Source organism: Gossypium hirsutum, chromosome A07 (assembly GCF_007990345.1).
Source record: "Gossypium hirsutum isolate 1008001.06 chromosome A07, Gossypium_hirsutum_v2.1, whole genome shotgun sequence".
Lineage (NCBI taxonomy): Eukaryota > Viridiplantae > Streptophyta > Magnoliopsida > Malvales > Malvaceae > Gossypium > Gossypium hirsutum.
In genome coordinates, this window is record NC_053430.1 from 3,072,577 (window position 1) to 3,097,889 (window position 25,313).

Sequence of the window (25,313 nt, forward strand, 5' to 3'; positions counted from 1 at the left end):
ATCTATCTCTTTTTTTTTTTAAATCGGTGACAGGGCTTAGATTAAAAAAATAAAAAAGCCCAAACAATGTTATTTGGGCTAGTGTCCATCGAGAGAAACTTACAAACAGGCAGCCCATACTAACTATAGGACAACCCTAAGTACTAAAAGACAAAAATGAAGGAAAAAACAAGAAACTTTAAACAAATAACAATGAAATTAAAAAACCAATAAACCTAATTAATGCCCCATCACATCGGACAGCCTGGCCAGTATCTGTTCCCATCGTCGTTTCATGTCAAAAGCCTCACCAGTTCCAAAGATAGCTTTTCACCAGATTTACTAAATCCAACTATCATGACTCCTCTTTTTACCGTTTCAAAAGATCAGTCCGAATGCTCCCTCCATCTTCCTTCCGGATCAATTTCACTATGATTTCTCCCTTCTCGAACCAGGTAATCCCCTTCCCTCCTCTGTAATGCATCTTTTGCTATATTGTGGGCTTGAACATTTTTCGATCTGTAAATAAATTGAAAGCTCACCTCTGGTATACTGGTTCTTTTTTTTTGTATATCTTGAATGATTACTCCCAGAACTGATTTGTCAACTATTTCCGATTGGCATTTTTTGACAACTGTTCTCGAGTCTCCTTGTATTATTACTGAAGATAAACTCATTTCAATTGCTAATTTGACGGCCTCTAACACTGCATGAGCTTCTGCTATAAATGAGGAGGAGATATTTTCATGGAGAATCGCCCTTTCAACTATTCTCTCACCTTGTTGATCGTGAGCCACTAACCCCGATGTCGATCTGAAATTTGTATGTAAAAAAATTGCTTAAACTCCGAATTCATTTATGATTTAAAAATAATCCCATTATTACTATCTAATCCAAATTTGAATTAAATATTATTAAGAATAATTATCAAAATTATACATGAACTTTGGTTCAATATATAATATCATACATTAATTTTGATTTTCGATTTTATACATAAAATTTTGGTTTGATTCAATTTTCATAAATTATTAACAATATTATCGAAATAACACGACTTTACATGGATATACTGCATATATAAATAATTATATTAACTCAATATGAAAATAAATGTATGCATCCATTTCTTTAAATATGCACAATTGAATCAAAATCAAAGTTTCATATATACATATGAATCACATGTTAAATTTTATATATATAATTATATCAAATCAAAATTCATGCATCAAAATATACATTAAATCAAAATTCATATATAAATTTAGTATTTATCTAAATAACATTATCCTCAAAATATTCAAATCCACAAAAGATGATTGTCCAATTAATATATCTTTTTGTACATATTCATGCTTGAGTAGTCTGCTTTTAGTATTTCTAGGATGCCACTAGTTATGTTGGATTTTATTTGAGATTATTTTTGGGTGAAATATTTTATTGTTATATTAAAACTAATAAAAAATTGAATAGACAAAATTTGATAAAATATTCAAATTGTACTTTGTATTCATTTTAAATTACATTTCATTATGATTTAAACTGTTATTTTTATTATTATATTGAAACAAAATAAAAAAAAATTAAATAGATAAATTTAAATAAATATTGAATTATACTTTATTACAATATTAAATTATATTTTCATTATAATTTAAACTATTCAAGCTTATAAATAAACAATATCATATTATTTCTTAATTAAACATAATAAATATTATTATATTAAAACTAAAAAATTTAATAAATATTAAATTACACTTTTATATTCATGTTGAATTTAGCAATTTAAACTATTAATTCAATTCTTATATTAACACTAAATAAAAATTTTGAATAGTTGAAATGTGATGAATATTAAATAATATAAATTCATCGAAATTTAGTTTTTAATTCTACAAACTGAAATAATGAAAGGATTAATATTTGATGCATTGATAGTGTATAATTTTATGCATCATCGTCAATGAATCAAATGATAATACCTACAATATTTAAAAATAAATCTAGTTAATGCATAAAAAAGATAAAAATAAATTTTATATCAAGTTTAAAAACCCTAAATAAACTCGAACTAATTTTGAGGGTCATAGATGATTAAAAAAAAAGTTCTTGAAATATTGAATTTTTGCTAAACATGAAAAGATTAGATGATTGTTCTCATTGAAATGTAAAAAAAATTGACAGATCATTTAGCAAAATTATTAGCCTTACAATCTAGAGTAAAAGTGTAACACCCCTAACCCGTGTCCGCTGCCAGAATAGGGTTTCGGAGCATTACTACCATATGCAGATCACTTAAAAAAATAAATTTAAATACTTACCGATTCAATGCATCATATAAATAAATATATTACCATTCAATCAACAGTTTGGCACTTGTATAAGCATCAAACAGCAACATTGTTAGTATACTTGCACATATCATATAAATTCAACATTGATATATCTATTTTCTTGATATATCGCACTTGAGTTTAATAATAGTCTCATCTTACATAATTTCCTTGTATCAGCATATCAAAAATAATCATATATGTACATGTCATGAAACATATCATGCTCTTACCGTTTCTACATAAGCATATATCATTCATTTCATTATATCAGTATTTCATACTCCATCATTTCCATATATTTTATATATATTTATTCCGGTAATAGCTTATATCTTAACATAAATTATATTCCATGTACTTATACTTATTTCGTTTATCTATCTTCATAATTATTTCATACAACTATTTTGTACATATATTTCCATATGACTAGTTCTTGTAAACATTTCACACAATCATTTCATATAATCATTCGTCATCTGATACATATTACCTGAATATCAATTGTTCAAAAGACGTCATAGCGTCTCCCATTCATGGTCTTATTTATCTTTGACATTATGACATAGTGTCTTTCAACATAGTCTTACTCATTTTCTGTCATGTTGCCATGGTATCTTTCAACCATGGTCTTGTTCATTTCATATCATGTTGCCATAATATCTTTCAACCATGGTCTTACACATTTCATATCAGGTTGTCATGGTATCTTTTAACCATGGTCTTGCACATTTCATATCATGTTGCCATGGTATCTTTCAACCATGGTCTTATTCTTTCATGTCACGTTGCCATGGTATCTTTCAACCATTGTCTTACACATTTCATATCACGTTGTCATGGTCATATCAGGTTGCCATGGTATCTTTCAACCATAGTCTTATTCTTTCATGTCACGTTATCATGGTATCTTTCAACCATGGTCTTACACATTTTATATCATGTTGCCATGGTATCTTTCAACTATGATCTTACACATTTCTAATCATGTTGCCATGGTATCTTTAAATCATGGTCTTGCACATTTCATATCATGTTGTCATGGTATCTTTCAACCATGGTCTTATTCTTTCATTTCACATTGCCATAGTATCTTTCAACCATGGTCTTACACATTTCATATCAGGTTGCCATGGTATCTTTCAACCATGGTCTTATTCTTTCATGTCACGTTGCTATGGTATCTTTCAACAATGGTCTTACACATTTCATATTATGTTGCCATGGTATCTTTCAACCATGGTCTTGCACATTTCATATCATGTTGCTATGGTATCTTTCAACCATGGTCTTACACATTTCTAATCATGTTGTCATGGTATCTTTCAACCATGGTCATACACATTTCATTTCAGAGAGCACACTCCCGCGAACCTCATCCTTACAGCGGGATTACCAGTCCAAGCTAAATCCCATGTAATATAAACTCATAAAGTATTGTCGGGATTACCAGTCCAGGCTAAATCCCCTGCAACGTCAATTACTCTAATGAGTTTGGATCTGAATTACCAGTCCAGGCTAAATTCAGACCTTAATTTGGATTACCCATCCGGGCTAAATCCATATTACTCGTATTCTTCGGGAGGGCTAAATCAGAATAGGATAACCCGTCTGGGCTAGATCCTTTTTACCGCCAATTCCTTTTTAGAGCTCCATCGAAATTTCCTTTCATTCAACCGGGATTTTTTTTTTTATTAAATATATAAATGTTTCATTAATTTTCATACAATGAATATTCAAATCATATTCACATCAATAACATACAATCTCAAGTATTTAAGAATATAATTCAAGTTATACAAACTTACCTCATTCCTTGTTTGTGTTTATAATTTTATTAATTCGATATCTTTTCTTTTCCACGATCAAGTCTCATATTTGAGTCGTCTGGATCTTTATAAATAAATTTGATCATCATTTTCATTTATTTCATATTCTAATATATTTAATTAATACTCTAGGCAAAATTATCATTTTGCCCCTAAACTTTTAATTAATGACGATTTCATCTTTAGAATCAGGAAAATAAAATTCTTGCAATTTAATCCTTATTTCCAGCTATTATTCTCATATGTATTGATAACAATTCATGAATTCTATAAAATATCAGAATTTTTCATAATTTCAACACTTTTCAATTTAATCCGCAAAACATGTTTTTCCTTAATCTTGAACTAAATTAATAATTTCATTCAATTTTGTAATTTAAATAATAAAATAATTCATTTCATTTAATTTGGTCATTTCTGACTTTTTTACAAAATTTTCCATAAAGTTTTACTTTTATTTAATTTAGTCCCTAAGCCTAAAATATACAAATTAGCCATGCTAGATGAATATTCATACATATTTTTTCTCATCCTCCTCTTCATTCCACATCCTTAATGTACATAACACACTTGTAAGTAACATTATCCATAATTTTTATTATTTACTTTTATGAATTTTCAAGCTGTCTATCTGCATTATAGTCACTAAATTATTTATATCTGGAGCTATAGAACTCCAAATTAAGATTCGATAATTTTTACTAAAACTAGACTTATATATTTTTACCATAAAATTTTCAGAATTTTTGGTTTAGTCAATAAGTACGGTTTATTCTTTAAATTTACCCCTATTCTTCTGTCTGATAGTTCTGGCCCTTCTTCACTAAAAATTAATTATCTCCTCGTACAGAATTTGAATGATGTTATCGTTTGTTTTTATTGAAAATAAACTCATTCAGGATTATAAACATATAAATTTAAACTCCTAATTATTTTTATCCAATTTTTTATGATTTTACAAAGTCAGAACAGGGGAACCCGAAATTATTCTGACCCTATCTCAAAAAATTCATCATATCTCATGATTTACAATTCCATTTCTTACATAATTTCTTCTATAAGAAACTAAACTTAATAAGCTTTAATTTCATATTTTATTCATCCTATAATTATATTTTTATAATTTTTGATGATTTTTCAAAGTTATACTACTGCTGCTGTCCAAAACTATTTTAGTACAAAATATTAATTACCATGTTGTAACACCCTTATTTTCTTTTTCTAGACCATTTCTCATCACTTTCTCTTATTTTCTCTTCACTAACATATGAAGAACATAGGACCTTATGTAAGAAAACTCTACTATAACATTATTTACATGCTTTGTCAATAATAACAAACTTAAAAATATATTGAAATCTTGATATACTTACCTTTTTCTATTGATACTAATCTTTAACTTAATTTTCTCTCTCCTCCAACTTCTATTTCTTGAATCCAACTTGATATTCTAACTTCTCATGATCTCCTTAACATTTTTCTCTCTTAGTAGCTATGGAAATTCTTTTGATTTCTAGGTGAAAATGGTAAATTTTTGGTGGAAGGATCAAATTGTAAAGAAAAGAAAATTTCTTTATTTTCCTTCTCTTCTAACGTTGGTTGCATGCATGGAAAGATGATGGAAATTCTTCATCTTTCCTTCCTTTTATATTAAATAATTAATAAAAAAATAATAATGAAATAATAATAAAATAATAAAATATCTCATTAAAATAATATATATCTAATTAAATAATCATAAAATATCATCAAAATCATCATTACTTTCTAGATTTCTCTCTTCTAATTGACCATTTTACCCTTTATTATCTTTTAAAATTCCATCTTTGAGTCATTATTTAATTTGGTAAAACTACAATTTAATCCTTCATAGTTCTTCACCTATTCAATTTGGTCATAATTCATCCATTTTCCTTAGATTCTAGATCATTCCACTCTTAAAATATTTACACTATTAGTCCTTCAACTTTTTTATATTTACACTTTAACCTCTCAAATTTTGAGTATTTACTCTTGTGCAACAAGTCATTTCTTGAATTAATATATCATAATATACTTCTCAATATTGATATAACTCAAAATTTTCCTTTTTGTCACTTTATTTCCTTATTTTACTATATCAAGGATAATATCTTACTATAAAAATTTTCAGGGTATTACAAAAAGGTTGTCTTGAATATGTAGGTCTTTTGACACCAGCAAGGACAAAGAACCAAGAACTTCCAATAATACAAAATTACAACATGGAAAGTGAAAAAACAATTGGCAAATGTAAGTTGGTTGAGTACTCATTAATACTTTCGGGAATTGCTAAAGTTCGAGACTCAAGTTACCCCATTTAGCCTAAAAAAAAAGAGCTATGGCTAAAACTATCGAAATCATTGGTATCTTTCTTGCCTACAACCCAAAGAATGAAACAAATACAAGGGCAATTTTATTGCTTGCCTTTGAGGGAAAAACACTAGGGTAATATTAGGAAAAAACAGAAGAAGAAAGCCTAAAGTGCTAGCTTTCATACTTGCAGAGGTTCTCGAATCCCATATATTCATTATGATGAATCTTGTCAATCATGTTTGATATGCCAACGCCACCTACCAAAATATATTTGAGTGAGCTTTGAATCCAATGAGTTAGATACTACCTTTAAAAGGTATCATTCGAATCCCAACATTTTCAATCATTCCTTTATCATTAAACTATGACTTATTTGTAAATCAGGGCTCACCTAGTGATACTGCGCTAACGAATATGGTGAATGCTAGAATGAAGATAATCAAAGATGCCCGTCCAAATACAATTATCAGCCTTCTCACGACATGTTGTCCAACAAAGGCAGCAAAAGTAGCCACAGCAGTGAAGTAGAGAGCTGCCAACAAAAAAAAGTATGAAAATAAGTTTAACTCCAGAGCAATGTAGAACGACCACTTCCTCCTCTAATCAAATGATGGCAAGCAAACTTACCATAAGGTACTGGAAAACGTTTCAGAAGGTAATACTCTACGACTGACATAGATGAAGAGAAAGTCATGGCAAAGGTTGCTGTGGCACTTGAGACCTACACAGATGTTGATAAGAAGCCTAAAGATCAGAATTTAAAAACACTATATAGACTCATGATCGTAATGAGATCATGTGTTACCATCATTTCCAATTTAATTTATGGAGAGAAGGGTGAACTTCAATATAATAACTTCATGGCATACATTTGAAGGACACAAAGGTACTCACCTGAGGGGGGATACCTAACTCCAAGAATAGTGGACCCATGATAAATCCTCCACCCAGGCCAAGTAGACCACCAACAATTCCGGCTAGTACTCCGAAAAAACAGTAACTAACAAGCTGATGCGCTTGAAAATTTGAGCCTTGTTCACCCTTGGATGCAATTGCTCTATTTCCTTTGTATAGACTAACCGCCTCATATGCAGATACTGCGACTGAAACTGGGATCTGGGAAACAGAAAGGATGCCTCAAACCAGGTTTAAAAGAAACTGTTATGGCAAGTATCATAATTGATCCATAATGTTCAAATGTTATTTCTTGCTCATGCAATTCAAAAAATGGAAAAGAGACAACAGAGATGAAAAAGATTAGAATGTACCTGCAACAAGTTCAACACCCAATACCCTACAGAACAAGTAGTTGTATGGTTCTGTCATCAAATGTCATATTTTATCAGTTCTGGTACAACAATTTATATTCTGCAAATACTTAAAACAGTAAATAGAGCTGAGGAAACAAAACCTTGGAAATCTGCAGTACAAGGAATGCAAACCAAACAAAACAAAGAAGCCCAAGTTCTTTCCAGCAAACGTTGTCCAAAACAGTGACCTGCAATGATTGCATTAAATAAGTTTTTAGAAAATTCGGATTCATGATTAACAGCAGGGTTACAGTCAACCCACTTTTTGGCCTGTGTTATCCTTCGGAGGAACAGTGTTTGGGTCACTGGGTAGAGGCCTGTAATCCACATTTTCACTACTTGTACCTAAAATCATGTGAGAAATATGGGATTATTTCATAAGAAAAAAAAAACATGAAAAGATCGCAATGATCTTAAGGATTTGTTAGAGGAAAAAGGCTACTAACCATTTGATTCCAAGCGCCTGGCTGCCTCCTAAAATCCAAGGCAAGCAGATTTCAGATAGCTTTCAAGTAATTATAATAATATAAATATGCCAAACACTGAACGAGAAAGTTTCCTCTTTGGTTTTTAGTGAATTAAAAAGCAAAGCCAAGGCACAAAGTTATGCTTGAAATTAAATATCCTTGAAAACTTTTTAATTGCTCATTCGTGACAGCCGGAAAAGACTTGAACTCATATTTAAAATCACAATAGAATGGAGAAAAGGTATAAAGAGCTCAGAGTTCTGTGCATATCAATATGAGACTGAGTTAAAAAAGTTACTACCTGCTTCAGTATGGTTTCCTTTTTCCATGTTTCGACACCCTTGAAGAATGCCTTAGTTGATGTTCCTACAAGCCACACCATCAAAATTGATAGATAGTGCACATTATCCCCAGTAAATACAATAGTGCACATTATCCCCAGTAAATACAACAACAAATCAGCAAACAGCTTACCTACAAAGAGAATAATAAGTAAAACTGTGACCATCCAGTCCGCAAAGATCACATTAAATGCAACTCCTATGCTAATTCCAAGCATGAGCATTGGCTGGATAAGAAGAGCCAAATCATAATCAATGATAGGCATATCAAGTGTGGGGTGCCTTAGCTTAAGGTTGTAGTAAACAGTTGAAGCTGCTGCACCCATGATCATACCTAAAATTGCAAAAACATAGAATCAATGAACTCATATAGAGTATAACAAATCATCTGTGAGCTTTGAAGTTCTTAATATGCTACACAAAGAACTTACATAATTTATACATATTTTTTTCTCATTTTTTTCCTGGCAATAGATTTTTCAAAATAATCATATCTAGCATACAAACAAATGGTAACTGCAACTTTGTCTTACTCAAAAGATGAGTTTAAACCATTCTTGACGCTTTTGAAGTCTACTTTGGGCTTTGCAACAAGCTGAGTAAATTTCAATTTTGCTTCCTTCAGAAAGGAATCATGATTTAACAACAGAACTCTTCAATAAAATTATAATAAATTCCACTTTTAGCATAAATTCAAGGGCTTATGCAGCCAATATCAGAAACAGTTAGGGAAAAAATGCTAAAGCAACACAAAACTCTTAAAATTTACCCTTAAATAAATCCATGGATCCCTATATTACTCCTATTAAATCCTTAACCTTTAATTTATATTCAAGTAAGTTCTAACTTTAATTTGTATCCTGATAAGCCTTAACCTTTATTTTGCTCGCAAATAAGTCCTTAAGATTAATCAATTCAGTGAAGTAAGTGCTATTCAAATGTAATAAGAATATAAAGATTTACTATAGAACAATTTAGGTGTTTTTTAGTATTTTACCAAAGGAAATACAGTGCATTTCTTTTCTTTCTTCTTCATAAAAATCTTTACATATTTACTTTACCTAATTCTAAAGTCACACTTGTTCAAATGTAACAATTTCTTCATGCCATTGCAAAGATGTTTTAAGAAAAGAAAAAAAAGAAAAGAAAAAGAAAACCTTACATTTTGAAATAGCTGTTGCAGACTTTGGATCAAACCCAACAATAAGGCTAAGCATGGGAACAAATATGCCACCTCCACCTACGCCTCCTACACTCCCAAACGCTGCCCCACAAAATCCAATAGAAGTTCCCAGCACAGATTGCCAATTAAATTCCATTTCCTACACCAAAACAAATAATAATAATTCCACAAAAAAAATGATAATAGGCTTTTTGATGACAAGAGGTATAATCACAAGAAAGTATATTGAATTTGAATTTAAATATGTTCTTACAGGCCAAACATGGTGATAACCTGATTGATCAGGTTTCCATAAGAAATGAATAGCTTTGACAAAATAATTATCATTCGTTTTCGATTCCTCGCTCGATTCTCCATTCTTCAAGCTTCTCTCAGCTGAAACTAATATGAAAGCCAAACCAAAGTTAATGAAATTCAACATTATCGATCTAGCAACGTCCCGTTTTATTCCAAACCGAGCCATCTTTGAATTGAAAGAGAAAGTGATTTTCGGGGTTTCGGATTTAGGGAAATTATTTGAAAAAATAAAAATTGGTTCCAAAATTATATATAGCAAAAGAAAGAAGGGTCTTTGACTCTATTTCTTTATTACGTCACTCGTCTCTGTGGATGATATCATGATAAGTTTGTGAGGTCAACGTTTTATTATTAATTTTCTTTGTTTGGAAGTAGTTAACTTCGAGTGGACCCCCACTTCCTCAGGCTTCCCCTCCCATCTCCGCTTTACGTACTTCTTATCTTTGTGTATGATTGGTATGAATATTCTTAATATAGGAGGACCTCAATTTAAGTGTAAAAATGTATTATTCTCTTATATCCTCTACTGCTTCCCAACTTACCCAGACTCTATCCAACTTTCTACTGCTTCCCGGAGCTCTATATCCTCTTCTAGTGGTTCTCAGAACAATTATATGAACCCTCTCTATCATCATCTTCAACCCTTATATCAGCAATTGGTGTCATATGTAAAAGGAGAGCATGATACCATGTTTTATCTAACAAGAAAAATCCAAACATGCAAAACCAAAAGATCCCAGCCACGTACCAATAGTAGCACAACCTAGTTGCCTTATCCATGCCGTTCAACATAAACAACCAACCCCCCAAAAATAGGCAAATGGTTCCAATTTGACCTCTATATTACTAGCATCTTTATTACAATGACTATTCATATAATGATCCACACTATGATGGTTATCACCAATATGCTCTACGAAACTACACAAAAACTCAACCCCTATACTATCTTAGGCATCAAAAACCATCTGCCACACCTGTCATCCCTAACAGAAAACCCCACCATCTACAACCTACTCCAAACAACCAATAGTACTCTTAAGTTACAAACTCAATTGAAACTCCTCCAAATCCTAGTTTGAATAACAAGAGTTGCTACATTAAAATGTATAAGAACTTATAGATGGGTAGAACAATCTTCCCCAAAAGGAGAATCCCACTCCAAAAAGAACTATCCCCTAAAACGAAAGACGTAGCTTTCATAGCCTTTGGTCGACGCAACAACCAGAATAGAGCATCAGGATATGACGAGTATGAACTTCTAAGTTTTTGCTCCTCAATAGAAAAATGCACCTACTAAGGACAAGATGGAAGCATGGAGAAATGAGATGAGTACTCTACAGAAAAACAGGTCCTACGACGTAGAATGGGCCACCTCCAAGTTAAAGAGAAAAGCCATTTGCGAGGCCGAGGAGTGATGTCAATTAAGGATTTGACAAAGAAGTCCCACCCAAACTCAAAGAAAATGTGGTAGATAGATTTCAACAAAAGAAATGAGAAAGAAGTTATGGATGATAGCACAACCCTTTGGTGGTTTCCATGATGGCCGGTATTATGACGTCAAGAGAATAATGATTGGCTATGGTAGTGCAGTTGAAGTGTTGCATCAAGAAGCCTTCTAGCAGATTGGCCTCTAAGAACGAGAACTAAAAATGGCGAACCCCATCTTTAGCTTTACTACCCAACCTATTGAGCTGAAAGGTTCCATATAACCTTCTCGGTCGCTATGGGAAACAACAGACACACTACCATTGAGATGGAAGAATTTAAGTCGACCATTGATGAAGAAAGGCAAGATACTTTTAATGACCCTCCGTGTTAAGGTGAAGTTGTCTACCCCAACAAGAAGGGTACATGCAGTCCAACCAACAAAAAAGGAGGCAATGTCATGTCATTTTTAATTGATATCTTATATGTTTTTATAATTTAAATTTAAATTTAAAAATATTTTTTATTATTTAAATTAAGTTTCGCCTACTGGGCCAAGTAGACCATTCTACCCTTGTACGAGTCTATACTATGACTAAACGGAAGTTCGCAACCCACCCTTACTAGGAACTAGGGTTCCTATCCATCATACATGTATTGTGCCTATTGGATATTCTATATGTATTTGGTACAATTTTATGTTTCTTCTTCATCTTTTAAACCAATCCAATAATTTATCCAACCTAATAATTTTTTTTTCAAAATATTATTTATTTATTTAATTCACTCAATTAAATTATTTTTTAGCATAATTTTAATTTCGTTAAACTCATGACAACTTCACCATACTAAAATCTATGAGTAAATGAATTTAATTGTCTTGTTCAATAAAATTGTAATGACTATTAATTTAATTTTCACTTCAAATTTTAATTATTTAATTACAATTAATTAAATAATAATTCAAAAAAATTAATTTAATCTCTAAATCATTTCTTGTTCATAATAAAAAAACACATTTCAGTGCAAATATTGATACATTTAATATATTTCTCTAATTTATCGTTTTTATAGCTCGTGCTAATTCCATGGACATAGATCAACAAATCGAGTTATTTACTGCTAGATTATCAAAACCAACCCCCCCCCCGGCATTTGGTTCAAGCAATGAGGTTGGCACAAGCATTTGAGAAGAAACAACAGTTAATTAGCTCTGTCAACTAGCACGGCACATCATGATAAAATATAATTTCAAACTTGATGGGAACTTCTCTCGTGACACCCATGGCAGCGTCATATGTCAATTCGAATGGAAGTTCGTCATCGAAAAAAAAAAACTTTAATGTCAGTAAGACAAGCTATCATTTTATTAAAAAATTGACTCGCGTAGAGATGGCAAAACGAAGAGGTAAAGGTCTTTGTTATAATTGGGACCAGCCATATTCAGATACCGGTGTAGGAAATCATTTTGGTTGGATATAAAATATCCTAATTATATTGTGCAAAATCAAGAGTGTAGGGAAACTGAAATATCTTAACAGGCATAAAAAAATGCACGAGCTGTTGAATTTCGAGCTTGCAAACAAGTTTTTTTTCCAAGTTGAGAGTAATGTTAGACGCCAATTAATTATTAGATCAATTTATTATTTTATTAAAAAAATTTATTTATGAATATTTTATATCTTTAAAAGATTTTTTAATTAAAAAGTATTTTTTTATAATATATTAGGAGTTTATTTATTTAGCTTATAAGTTTTTTATTCAAACAAGTAAATTTATGCAAGGTTGATTTATTTAGCTTATAAGCTTATAAAACTCTCTTAACGAGTCTAAGGTTTGGAATTACATTCGACGAATTCCATTTGTTCATTATAGATTTGCGCGAAAGAAATCAAAACAAGGGGAAAAGCCTCACAGAGAAACGATTTTCCTACAAATTGTTTGGTGACTCAACCCGTAACTCAGTACCGTACCATTGAGGGACTTGTCCTCCTTTTAATCTTGCAGGTCCAGATCGACTCACTTGGAGGTGGTCAAAACTCGGCAATCTCTTGGTGGCTGATGCTTATAGACATCTCATTAAAGAGAAACCGGATCAAAAAGATGATACATGGATAGTAATCCGAAGTTAGAAAGGACAACAAAGAATTCGGTAATTTCTCTGGCTTCTTTTAAATGATAAATTGCTTACCAATAGCGAAAGATGCCAATGCAGCATGGTGAATGAAGGCACATGCCAAATATACGGAAGGTCCCAACAATCTGAGACTACCATGGTTTTCCGATCGTCTGGGGAAGGATTGTAACAACAGATAGATTGCAAAACTTCAACAGCTTGCCGCTTAAAACTTGGTTGCTCGATAATTTACAGGATGATCAGGTTCAAAATGTTGATGGGGTACCATGGAGCTTTCTCTTTGGCGTGTTGTGTTGACTCATCTGGAGAAGTCAAAATCTGATTGTATTCAAAGGTGTGAGCCTTTTGGTTCTGAAGCACTAGTGAGGAAAGGATACGCAATTGCTAAAGTTGCTATGGAAGCTTACATTAAGGCTAGTGAGCAAAAACAATCAAGAGTAAAATGGGAAGTACCACACAAGGGATGGTGGAAATCAAATACTGATGGTGCTTGTGCATTGGATGATTTTAAAATTGCCACTAGAGGATATTTCGAGGTGACCAAGGCTGCTGGAAACTGGGTTATTGTGGTAATATTAGGACCGACTCTATTCTTCAGACTGAGCTATGGGCTATACTAGATGGATTGGTGATGGCATGGGAATTGGGAGTTCAACAATTGATAGTAGAAAGTGATAGTAAAGGAGCAATTGGTTTAATAATTGAGGGAACAAACAACAGATAACACCTCGGCTTTGATCAGAGACATATCACTGTTTAGTAAACGAGATTGGTCTTTACAATTCAAACATGTTTAAAGAGAAGTCAATCTTGGTGCAGATCATAATGCAAAGGTGGGACTCCAAGCAAGTCAAGGGCTGAAGCGATTCTATGATCCACCTGTAGGCATCAACAATATTCTGTTTGCTGATGGTGCAGAACCTCCTTGTAATCAATATAGATCTTCGTAATATTTCATTGAGTAATCTGCTATTTTCTACCAAAAACAATAGTGTTAAAGGACCTTGCTTACTCTTAATGTTGTTCAGCAATAACCATCTTTGTGTCCAGACTTTAAATCTTCTGGTTGGAACCTGTCAGTACTAATTGTCAATCCAAACCATACAACTCTTGAAGAGCTACTGTCACGCTGCAACCAGATGGGCACTGGTTCATATTTTGGGCTACAAATCAAGTATTATGGTTAGTTATGGCAGGTTTAAAGGTGAGTTGCTACTCAACTTCAGTGATCTCGTATCGTTTTCCATCCCAAACTGCACATCGATTCCCTGTTTACAAACATCTCTTCCTGTGAAAATACTCTTCCAAGTCCGAGTGAAGGTGTTAAGCTTCTAATCACCCGATCAATATTTTGACGGATTTCTTTTGGCATTTTCGCACGAGCCATTACATTCACTTGTATAGTGAGCGTCTTTGATAAATAAAGTAGTCGACTAATTTTGAGAAAAGAGTTCATTTTCTTTTTGTTGAAAGGGTAGACCATAGTGGTAATTATGCAAGGGGAGCTCAAGTGGTCGAAGCCGAATTTGGGAAGAGCCAGAGACCAAGACCAACCCATTTTGTTACGACTTTCTGTATAAATATTTCTCATTAAGTATATCACCAGTTTTACTTTGAACCCTCAAATTGCCATCCTCAGATTCCCATTAGGCCATAACCGCACCAAATACAAGAGAAAGAACTATGAAAAATGGGGAACGAAGGACTAAACTTCACCAGCTTGTTGCCTCATGGATTATAAGTTATAACCTTGTATGTCGCAAATAAAATGGGTTCTTCAACGTTATTTAGAGTTTACGATATCAACAATTCCGTTGTTGCTGAATGAGTCGGGGGCCCTTTATGCCTACCACACGTTCAAAGGAATGCTGCTGTAAACGCCCCAAAAGCTAGCAAGGGTATCAGGATTTTATTTGCTTCAGATGCCAAGTAATGCGTCAAACATATGGCATTTAGGCTTGAACAAACGGGGTAAAGAGCAAAGGGCTTTCTCTAGTATCTACAGCGAAAGTCTATTTTTGTCAAGATTAACATGCCGATTGAATCAGCAATTGACCAAAATAAAAGAAAATCAGAAGCTGGAGAGATTTGACCATGGGCCAAAACAAAGAATGCAAGAATATATTCTAGATAACATCCCTTTCGATGCATTCCTATGATTACATTTTCATTCCTATTAGATCGGGTAAGAAACAATGGCATTTTATGGCATTTCCATTTTCAAGTATTGACGCGTAACTCAGCCTAATAGTAGAGCTTCACTAAGCCACGTTCAAAATCTCTTTGGGTTTTTCCCACACTAAGTGAAAAAGAAGCACATCTCCAAATGCAATAAATAGCAAACAAGACATTTACGAAATTTGAGTAATATAAGATAATATATGGATGACATCACTATCTCACGAAGCACAATGTATACTCAATAATCAAAATAAGTTGAAAAGATTCATAACAAAGTAAAACTTACCATTTGTAAATATTACTTGAAAAATAAAAGTAACACAGTTAATACAAACACAAAACTTGTGTTTATAGGAATCTGAAAAGAAAACACCACAATTAAACTTATGAAGCAGCTACAGCTGCCTTCTTCCTTGGAGCTGCTTCAGTACCTGCCAAGAATTTAAGCACCAACCCATTATTATACACATCGTAGTCAAACACAGACAACATACAATACAATAAGAAGTTACCATTACCTTCTCTAAAGCCAGTTTTGAATCTCCTGGGCACATGACGAAGATATCTCATGCGGCCAGTCCCGGTGGTTTTTCTTCTAATAGCCTTCATACTCCAGTTATCTGAAGCCAAAAACACAAGCCAGTAATATTGCAATTAAAATCACTGTTCAGCAGACAGAATTGATTGAAAATATAGATCGGCTAAAACTCCAACAGCTATCTTTAACCAAGCCAGGACCATCAACAATGGCTTAATATATTTTAACCCAAAATTAAAACTACAGTCAGGGCAGGAAAGATCAAATGATACAACAGGAAATATGGTTCATGATCTGTTAAACTAAAACCTAAATCAAGAAAGAAGAAAACTTTAATTTGCCAACCTTCGTCTAAGTTCAGCTAAGAAAACTAAAAACAGAGCTAAAATTACTAAAATAAATAGACTGGGGAAGGGGGAATCTAAAGCAAAGAAGCAAAAGAAAATTTACATTTTCGGATGCGGCTGGCAGGATAGCCACAAGCACCGCAACGGCTCTTTTGGAGATGGAAGCTTCGACGTCCACATCGAACGCAGAGAGTATGAGTCTTGTTCCTTCTCTTTCCAAAGCTTCCAGTTCCTTTACCCTATAAGAAAAAAAGGAATCTTCACAATCAATTTCAATTTCTTTATAAGCAACAATAACGAATAGAATCATTTCAAAAATAATAATACCATTTCTTCTGTTGGTGGTGCGGCAAAAACCCTAGAATTGTGAGGGGCTTTGACTCTGCGGAGAGAGCTTTAACGGAAAAAGTGTTTTTAATCTAACAAATATATGAATTCCGGATTAGGGTCTTTACGGTTCCATTGTGGGGATTGGTTTTAGGCTTTCTGGTCTCCGGATTTTGGGTTCCAACAAACGATCAGACCCAAAAACCATCGTGTTGCAGCCCAATTATTATATGGATCAGACCATGTTCTAGGAAATATTTTCTTTGGGAAATTTTTATATAATTTAACAGGGTTAATATATTATTTGATATTTAATTGAGTACTTATCCTTTTTTACTAGAACACACTTGTTAAGTATTCATTATGTCACATGATGTCATTTGATTTGGTTACTGAATTAAATCTTGAACCAAATTAATGTACCAAATTGAGACAAAAAAATTTATATGTCAAATTAAACCTTGAAAAAAACTCAAATACCAAAAACTACATTAATTCAATTTAAAATGATTCGTATGAAAATAGTAAAATTTAAATTTTTAAAGAAATAAATTAAAATTAAAATTAATTACTCGGATCATATCAATCACATAAAATGCTTAAATGTAAGGATTATATATATATGATGGTCGTGATTAAGCCACCACTTGGCACGCGCTGGATGTTTACGTACACTTAAAAAGGGGAGTAAGAAATGGCAAATTTGGGTATCATCATCAGCTTGTGTGGATGACAAAACACAGCTTAGCCAATAGCCAAGGACCATAATTGCTGCTTAACTAACAAACTAAGGGCTGATATTTAAAAACATACTTTAATGTTGATCTAACTCCATACAACCCCTTTTGTTGGTTGGCTAAACCTAATCATTTTTCTTAAATATTTAAGTCCTAATCTAATTTAGTGCCTAATGCATATCCCAATTACTAACCAGTAATATAAGTGTGGAATTCACTTATATCGGTGTTAATTTGTACAAGTTTTAAATTTTTTTTATAAGTTTCTATACGATTAATATTTTAATAATTCAGCTAACATGTAATTATTTATGTAGATTATACATATCAAGTTTAGCATAAATTAAAATTTGTTAACTATTCGTTTTATCTAAAAATAATTAGTCACTAAATATATATTAATATAGACAATATTTTAAATTGATATGATAGAGATATTTGATAAATTCAAAAATTTGCATACATGACAAGTTAAAATATCTTAATGATTTCAATGGACGGATTGTTAAAATATTAGCCGAATAAAAAGTTATCGAAGAGAGTAAAACCACTTTAATTTTACACTGGTGTAAGTGAATTCTTCTCTTATAAAAAGAAAAAAAATTATAAAATTATATAGTCTCTGGTTTAACGATAAAAAAAAACTTTTACGAGTTTTGAACTTATATCACTTTTTCAACATTAAAAATATTTGAGAAACTAAATGATATAAAAAATCATTTTTTTAAGTATTGACATTACAAAATCAGTACAATGTACAAATATATATCCGGTGAACTATAATATAAAAATGAATCAATACAAAACACAACAAATAAAAATCGAATATAATTAATCAAACCGAATAAAACTCATGCATAACATACATAAAATAAAATAAAAATTTACACATCATAATTTCACATTTTGAAACTCAAACCCGAAAAAGAATAATTAAAAAATTTCATATCGATCGTGGTTTAGAGGAGCTAGCTAGCTAGCATTAATTAAGGTTAAGAAAAGGTGATTAGAGCAGTGTATATATATTGCTTTAATTAGTTAAAAAGGAGTCCTCACAGCATTATCTTTTTTTTTTTTCAATCATAGCATAAAAGTAAGATACCAATTCATAGCTTTGAGAGAGATAACGTGGGTTGGTCAGTCAAGTCTCATCTCATGTAATGAATCATTAGAGATTTTTTTCCTTAACTAATTAAAAGAGAAAAAAAAATTAAAATTAATAAAAGGAAGAGGAAAGAAGATAAGCATGGCGAAGTGACAGTTGATGGTAATAAAAGCCCAAATGGGGAGGGGTGGGGGTGGGGGTGGGGGTGGGGGTGCAGATGGGCATATGAGAAGTTGTGAACCATACAAGTGCTAGTATCGTGGTCTATTGTTGATTGCCTTTAATAAGATTGCAGTGTGCAGACCAAGAAAAAAACCCTTTTTGACGTTGATATTTTCTACCTGTTTTTAACATCCCTTGACTCTTATATACTCCAGCACATACATTAAACAACATGTTCCTATAATTTACATCATTATATTGGGATCCTAACAGTTCTGCATTTAGAGACGATATTGTCTCATATATATTTCTTGATTTTAATATTGAGTAATTCGATTTTTGTCACAAAAATTGAAGTAATTTAAGTGTCAAAAATAAGTTACTAAAGGTTATTAATCACGATATTAATATTTTTTATTAATTATATTAAATTTAATCCTCAACAAGGGTGAAATTTAAATTTTTTTTGGAAGGTCGAAATTAATTTATATATTATTATGATAGTAAAAATGTAATTTCGTCATTTTAATAGTCTATATCTTTATAATTTAAAAAAAAAGTGAATCAAAATTCCATTATTTTGAGTTTTAAAGTACAATTTTACTATTATTAATTTAAAATTTTATAAATTATTAAGGGGTCAAAGGAGAAATTTTTTATTTTAGGGAGGCCGGGTCCAGCCAACCATCCCTAGCTCTACCCTTGTTCCTTGATGTTTATACATTTTGTGTAAATGGGAACAAAATGTGTAAATATTATTACAAGCTAAATTTAATAAATTAGAATCAAATTCATATAATATATAATATTTGAGAGCTAAATTTATTATTATACCAATAAAAATATGTACAATTAACTCAAAAATATTAACCTTGTGATTATTTAATCACTTTTAAATTTATAAGACTAAACTACTCTAATTTTTTTAAAAATAATTTATTTAATAACGAAACTAAGAAAAACACATAAAAGTTTTTTTTTTACCATAAATACATCAAATTATGTGAAAACAAATTTCATTGCATCAATCAAAATCCAACTGAATTGACAAAACAACTCAACTGTTCCAGGTGACAAACAATGGGTACAAAGTCCATCCTTTTTTCTCCTTATTCTGGTGTGGACACTTTGTAAACCTTTTAGATTAAAATAAAAGATTTGAAATGGAGGGGTGGGAATCTGTATGTTACATCTGCCTGCCCATTGCTTCTTACCCTTTTATTTTTCTAAAGTTAATTAATTTCCTTTCATTTTTGCTCAACCAGTTTTGCCCAACTTGCAAAGGGAAAGGGGACTACCAGCTATTTTTTTCCTTTAAATATATAGATTAAAATTTTACTTATTTAGAATAATATTACTAATTAACATATAATCAATGGGAATTTCTTTCCTTCACAAATAAATTTGAAATATTAATATATTTTTTATTTTTAAAATTATAATTATCTGATAATAATAAAAACCAATCATTATATTCATATATCGCTAAAGCTTTAGTTAATAGAATGAGAAAAAAAAAACAATCGGAAGTTGAAAAATTAAAAGATTTGTCATTTGAATTTTGAATGATTTGTTTTTATATATTAAAATAAAAAATTATCATTCGTCCTATCTTCTTTCCTCTTACGTTTTCTTTGTGAGATTTCATCATTGGTATTCATACGTTTATGTCAGCCAAATTTAAGCATAGGATATGAATTAATAAATATATTACAGCAGAGCAATTAATAAGATTTCTGGTCATTTTTAAATGCACATATTTAAGTTCTCATCAATTGTTGGTGGTCCAAAGCTTCTACTACCAGGAATGAAATCATTTGACCTAGTTTCTTGGTTGGGATGAAGCATTCTATACAAGCACACCCCCAAAACCAGAAAGAAAGATTGTATAAATGAGAAAGATGTAATAAAATATAGGTTGAAAAACACCATTATATTGCTTTGCAAAAACAAATACCAAACATCATATATTCAGCTTGCTCTGACAAATCTATCTTCTTCTTCTTCTTTTTTCCTCTCTTTGCGGATAAAGAAAAGTGATGCCTAATTACAGAAAAATGAAATGGCAATGTACAATATCTAAGATATATAGTCTAAGGTCCCCCCCCCCTTCCACAATCCAAAACAACATCAACCCCTTTTTCTCTTAACACTTTGAAATTCAACTCCTTTAATCTTCCTCCTTCCGAAGGCCTGGCTGCTGCCTTATCTGGTGTCATCTTCGCATTCAAGATGAAGGGTTCATTGAGACAACTCTCTCCCTTTTTTCTCTCTTTTCTTTCTTTCTTTTTTCTTCTTCTTGTCATTTGAAGAATCAAACCTCGCACTTGTAGGTGTCTGGATACAAAGGCCAGGTAGGGAATTAGGATAGGTTATGTAGTATGTATAGTTGTTATCTTCAACCAAAATCTGTATGTCTCTTATCTCACTTCAAAAACTTCGGAAAGAACAAAATCTGAAGGATCATAATGATGATGATTGGTGCAGCAGTGAATTAGTGAATGCCAAACGATGCTTTGCCTCTTCTTTCCAACACCGTTGAATGTCTTCTGCAATCCTGATAGCATCCATTGATGTACCTAGCAGTCCACGTTTAGTGAACCCCACCGCGTATAGCCCATATTCACCTTTCCATCCATTAGGGAATGGCCTTCGAGGGTACCCATCTTTCTCTGAGAACATCACTTTTTCCTGACAATTTTTTCAATTGCTCTTTTTTTAGCATCAAGTTGTGAAGAGTTTTAACTTAAATAGCTTAAAGAATCATAGATAATAAAAAAAAAGGAAAGAAAAGGTTGTAAAATTAAGCTTTTTATACCTTTAGCCAAGAGGGTACATTGCTTTTATAACCGGTTGCTAATATGATTGCATCAAAGTTCTCAGTTGTGCCATTGACAAACTCCACAGCATGTCGTTTTAGGCTCTTGATGCTCGGACGTACCTACAGCAACAACAGTTCTAAATTAAGAATTGTGAATATATATATACATAAACAAATATGCAAATGTAGTATGTAATTAGAAAGAGAACTTCCAAATGCAAAGAAAATTCTAAAATTCCATAATCAAAATTTTTATAATTGATAAAAGAATAACTTTCAAATTCCATCAATTTTTGTTGGATCGAACGAAAAAAAATTGATATTTTTTATATAAAATCATGTTTTTGAGAAAAAAAATTAGGATCAAAATGAGTTTTTTTTCTAAGAAAAGAAATGGAGCGCAATTATTGCGAAACAATATATTCCGGCAAAAGGAAAAGCAAGTGGTACGATTGTTTGAAACACAGTATTATAGGATCAATCAAACACTTGACATTTAGTTGCCAAAGGAAAGGAAAAAAAGAAAAGTGATGTGATAAGGGGAAAGTACCTTAATGTCTCCACTTTTGATTTTAGCAAGCGTGCCAACATCTAAAACGGGGGTCTTTCCCGACAGATTCTTGAGTTGAAGGGGACCCAAGTGCGGGCGAGCCAATCCGAAGCGAGAAGTATCACCGAGCATCAACCATGATACAATCAACAGGAAACGGTCGACCAGTCGCAAGGGAAACCACTTGAGCAGCCACATCGATAATCCGAATGTTGATGTCCCTAGCATCTCTTGTGGGAGGACATGGACCTTCAGTTTCATAATCCAAACACTTTACTTATAATGTCTTACAAACATAGCATAAAACATGGAGTTGAAGAAAAGGGTGGAGATTCATGATTAAGACAACATATATAGATATATAGAATCCTAACTAGAAAATATATATATTGCGATGTTGCGCATGCTTGGGAATCCCAAGAAAGTGAGAGATCAAAGATCTTTGTTCTTTCTTTTTGTCTACCTAATTTTAGTATACTAAGTTTGCTTTGGTCGGTCTTTTTTAACTGATTCAACCCTTTGGAACTTGTAGCCACGCAGATTCTGGCAATATCTGTCAATTACAAGCTCTTAGCTAGCTTGTCTAATGATTCCATTTGATTATACTTACTAAGCAATAATCACCTTTTTAATGATATTTTATCTGGGTTTTTCTCGATTTATATGAAATTTGAGAGAAAACCTAAAATTAACGAAAATTTGTTCAATCAAAAACCACCCTTTTTCTTAACTAGATCAAGAATTTTAAAGTCTGAGGGGACAGTTTGAGAAACCCTTTTTTCTTTTTCTTTTTTTCTTCCAATCACCTTTGTGAAAAAACAATCCAAAAAGTTGAAAGAAAAATCCCATAGTGGGTGTGATTTTTGCTTTAATGTTTAGAAAGAGAAGAGAAAATATAATTTTTTAAAAAGAAAAGAAGAGTTCTTACTGTATCTCTGACCACCAGTGAAGGCCTAGCATTATGATTGCAAAGGTCCAAACACACCTCCATGCCTGAATTCCCACACCCCACCACCAAAACCCTTTTCCCTCTAAACTCTTCTCCACTTTTATATAAACTTGTATGCCTTATGTCCCCACTGAATTCCCCCATTCCTTCCATCTCCGGCATCATCGCCTCCGCATTCTCTCCCGTCGCCACCACCAACCACCGGCACACGTATTCCATCTCTTTCCCTTTAACCCCAACACTTGTCACGCGCCAAAACCCCAGCGTCGGATCATACTCAGCTTGTGAAACCGTCTCGTTGAACCTAGGCTTAATATCAAACTTCCTAGCGTAAGCTTCCAAGTAGTCCACGAATTGTTGCTTGCTAGGGTAAGTAGGGAAACCAGTAGGGAACCCCATCAAAGGAAGCTCACAAAACTGCTTCGGCAAATGAAGACGAAGACGGTCATACGTCTTGAGTTGCCACAAAGATGCCATGCAGTTGGATCTCTCTAGGATTACACTCGGAACACCTTTCTCTTTCAAGCAAGCGGCGGTTGCTAAACCCGAAGGCCCGGCGCCGACGATAACTGGCCCCGGAACACATAAGCAACTAGACGACGACGACGATGACTCTTTCATCTTCTCCAAAAACATGGGATCATGAGCTTGTTTTCCTTCTATTTCACTCAAGTAGTCCATGAACTAATACTTATTAAATTACTAACTGGTAATTGAGCTCAAGAAGAACAAAAACAAGAGTGAAGAGAAAGCATTTGAGATTAGATTTTTATAAGGGAATTGTCCCTTGAAACTAGGAGTGGATTAAGAATATAAGAGGATTCTTATCCACTTATATGAAACTGAGTTGTTTTGAATGAATCTATCTGAATTTTGGTTCTTTATGAAAGGTTTAGCGAAAGATGAGCAAAGAACTTCTGGGGCTTAATCAGCATTCATTCATTTAAACACAGAGAGAGAGAGAGAGAAGGGAAGAATGAAAAAACAAAATTGAAATAAAATAAGATGAAGAGAGAGGAAGATGGTGATATGTCAGTAACATCCTATATATATAGATTTATATATTCCTTTTGTTCATTCAAGAATTTATTTTCATAAGGGAATTAAGTTTGAGAAGTGGTAAAGGAGGGGCAAATATTAAATCAAGTAGGGACATTTTATTAATTTAATAAAAAAAGGAATTGAATGTCAGGAACTGTAAATATTTACTACTCAAAAACACCTCTCCATGGGGACGTCACCCTATCTGTCATGGCAGAAACTTAGAGAACTCATTGGGTGAGCATTTAATTAGTAAAAGAACTATCGAGTTTCACCTCTTTTTATAATTAATCCTTAACTTTAATCCCAAATAGGATAAGTTAGACAGTGGTGATTACATCTAGAAGATTGTTGGTACGATTTTCACTGGATTTGCAGTTCTGAATATGGTCATATTCAATTTCCATTTTTTATTTTGATTCGAGGGTCGGTTTTATTTAAAGACAATGGCGGTTTTATGTTTCAATTAGGAAAGTTAATCGAAAGTAAAGATGGAAAGCCATTTTCCTCTATCACTGTTCAATTGAAGTGATGAATGATCTTACACTTCATAAATTCTGTTCTATTTGGTTTCTAACTGTGACAATATATTTTAATTAAGCCCTATTTCAACTTAAATAATTTTTTTTTAAATTTTAATGATAAAATGTATTTTAGCGTTTTTAAGTTTTTAAGTTTGAGATAGATAGTAATATGAATTGTATTAAAATTATTATAAAAAAATATTTTTTATAAAATTTGAGTTGTTACTTACCTCATCTCATGAAACATGTTAATACGAATGATTGACTAAGTTAGTGTCACGCATCATGCAGATCTCAACTCAATTAAAAAAATTAAATATCTAATTATTTTATGAAATAACAAACATAGACTTTTTTGTCTTTTTATATAAAATTTATAATTTA

At 32.2% G+C, this 25,313-nt stretch overlaps 3 protein-coding genes and 1 long non-coding RNA gene across 10 annotated transcripts; 1 reads left to right on the plus strand and 3 right to left on the minus strand.

Moving 5' to 3' along the window:
* Positions 1-67: 67 nt before the first annotated feature.
* LOC107900506 (uncharacterized) lies at positions 68-7,749 on the plus strand. 4 transcript variants are annotated; one of them, XR_005930201.1, is made up of 5 exons: positions 71-434; positions 573-801; positions 6,335-6,421; positions 6,675-6,800; positions 6,869-7,749. It is a non-coding gene; the product is annotated as an uncharacterized lncRNA (long non-coding RNA). The 4 variants fall into 4 exon arrangements; XR_001684955.2 differs by having other exon boundaries at positions 68-434; positions 6,335-6,800; XR_001684956.2 differs by having other exon boundaries at positions 68-434; positions 6,335-6,800; positions 6,913-7,749.
* LOC107900505 (sulfite exporter TauE/SafE family protein 3) lies at positions 6,354-12,042 on the minus strand. Its single transcript, XM_016826115.2, has 12 exons — positions 10,039-12,042; positions 9,765-9,924; positions 8,736-8,936; positions 8,563-8,627; positions 8,241-8,268; positions 8,057-8,139; positions 7,896-7,982; positions 7,753-7,803; positions 7,379-7,600; positions 7,112-7,205; positions 6,876-7,016; positions 6,354-6,741 (listed from the first exon to the last, which is right to left on the minus strand). The coding sequence occupies exons 1-12, from the start codon at positions 10,246-10,248 to the stop codon at positions 6,656-6,658; spliced, it is 1,428 nt and encodes a 475-aa protein (XP_016681604.1). The 5' UTR covers positions 10,249-12,042; the 3' UTR covers positions 6,354-6,655.
* A 4,004-nt stretch (positions 12,043-16,046) lies between these two features.
* LOC107900504 (60S ribosomal protein L37-3) lies at positions 16,047-17,288 on the minus strand. The gene is made up of 4 exons (XM_016826114.2): positions 17,041-17,288; positions 16,817-16,952; positions 16,347-16,448; positions 16,047-16,259 (listed from the first exon to the last, which is right to left on the minus strand). The coding sequence occupies exons 1-4, from the start codon at positions 17,041-17,043 to the stop codon at positions 16,213-16,215; spliced, it is 288 nt and encodes a 95-aa protein (XP_016681603.2). The 5' UTR covers positions 17,044-17,288; the 3' UTR covers positions 16,047-16,212.
* Positions 17,289-20,958: 3,670 nt separating this feature from the next.
* Positions 20,959-24,522, minus strand: LOC107899829 (indole-3-pyruvate monooxygenase YUCCA6). Of its 4 annotated transcripts, XM_041117190.1 has the most exons (5): positions 23,344-24,420; positions 22,416-22,664; positions 21,863-21,985; positions 21,474-21,735; positions 20,959-21,381 (listed from the first exon to the last, which is right to left on the minus strand). In XM_041117190.1, the coding sequence occupies exons 1-4, from the start codon at positions 24,043-24,045 to the stop codon at positions 21,508-21,510; spliced, it is 1,302 nt and encodes a 433-aa protein (XP_040973124.1). In that variant the 5' UTR covers positions 24,046-24,420; the 3' UTR covers positions 20,959-21,381; positions 21,474-21,507. The 4 variants fall into 4 exon arrangements, 3 of the variants coding, with proteins under 3 accessions (XP_040973124.1, XP_016681069.2, XP_040973125.1); XM_016825580.2 differs by having other exon boundaries at positions 20,959-21,735; XR_005930202.1 differs by lacking the exon at positions 20,959-21,381 and having other exon boundaries at positions 21,525-21,735; positions 21,863-22,002; positions 23,344-24,448.
* Positions 24,523-25,313: the final 791 nt, after the last annotated feature.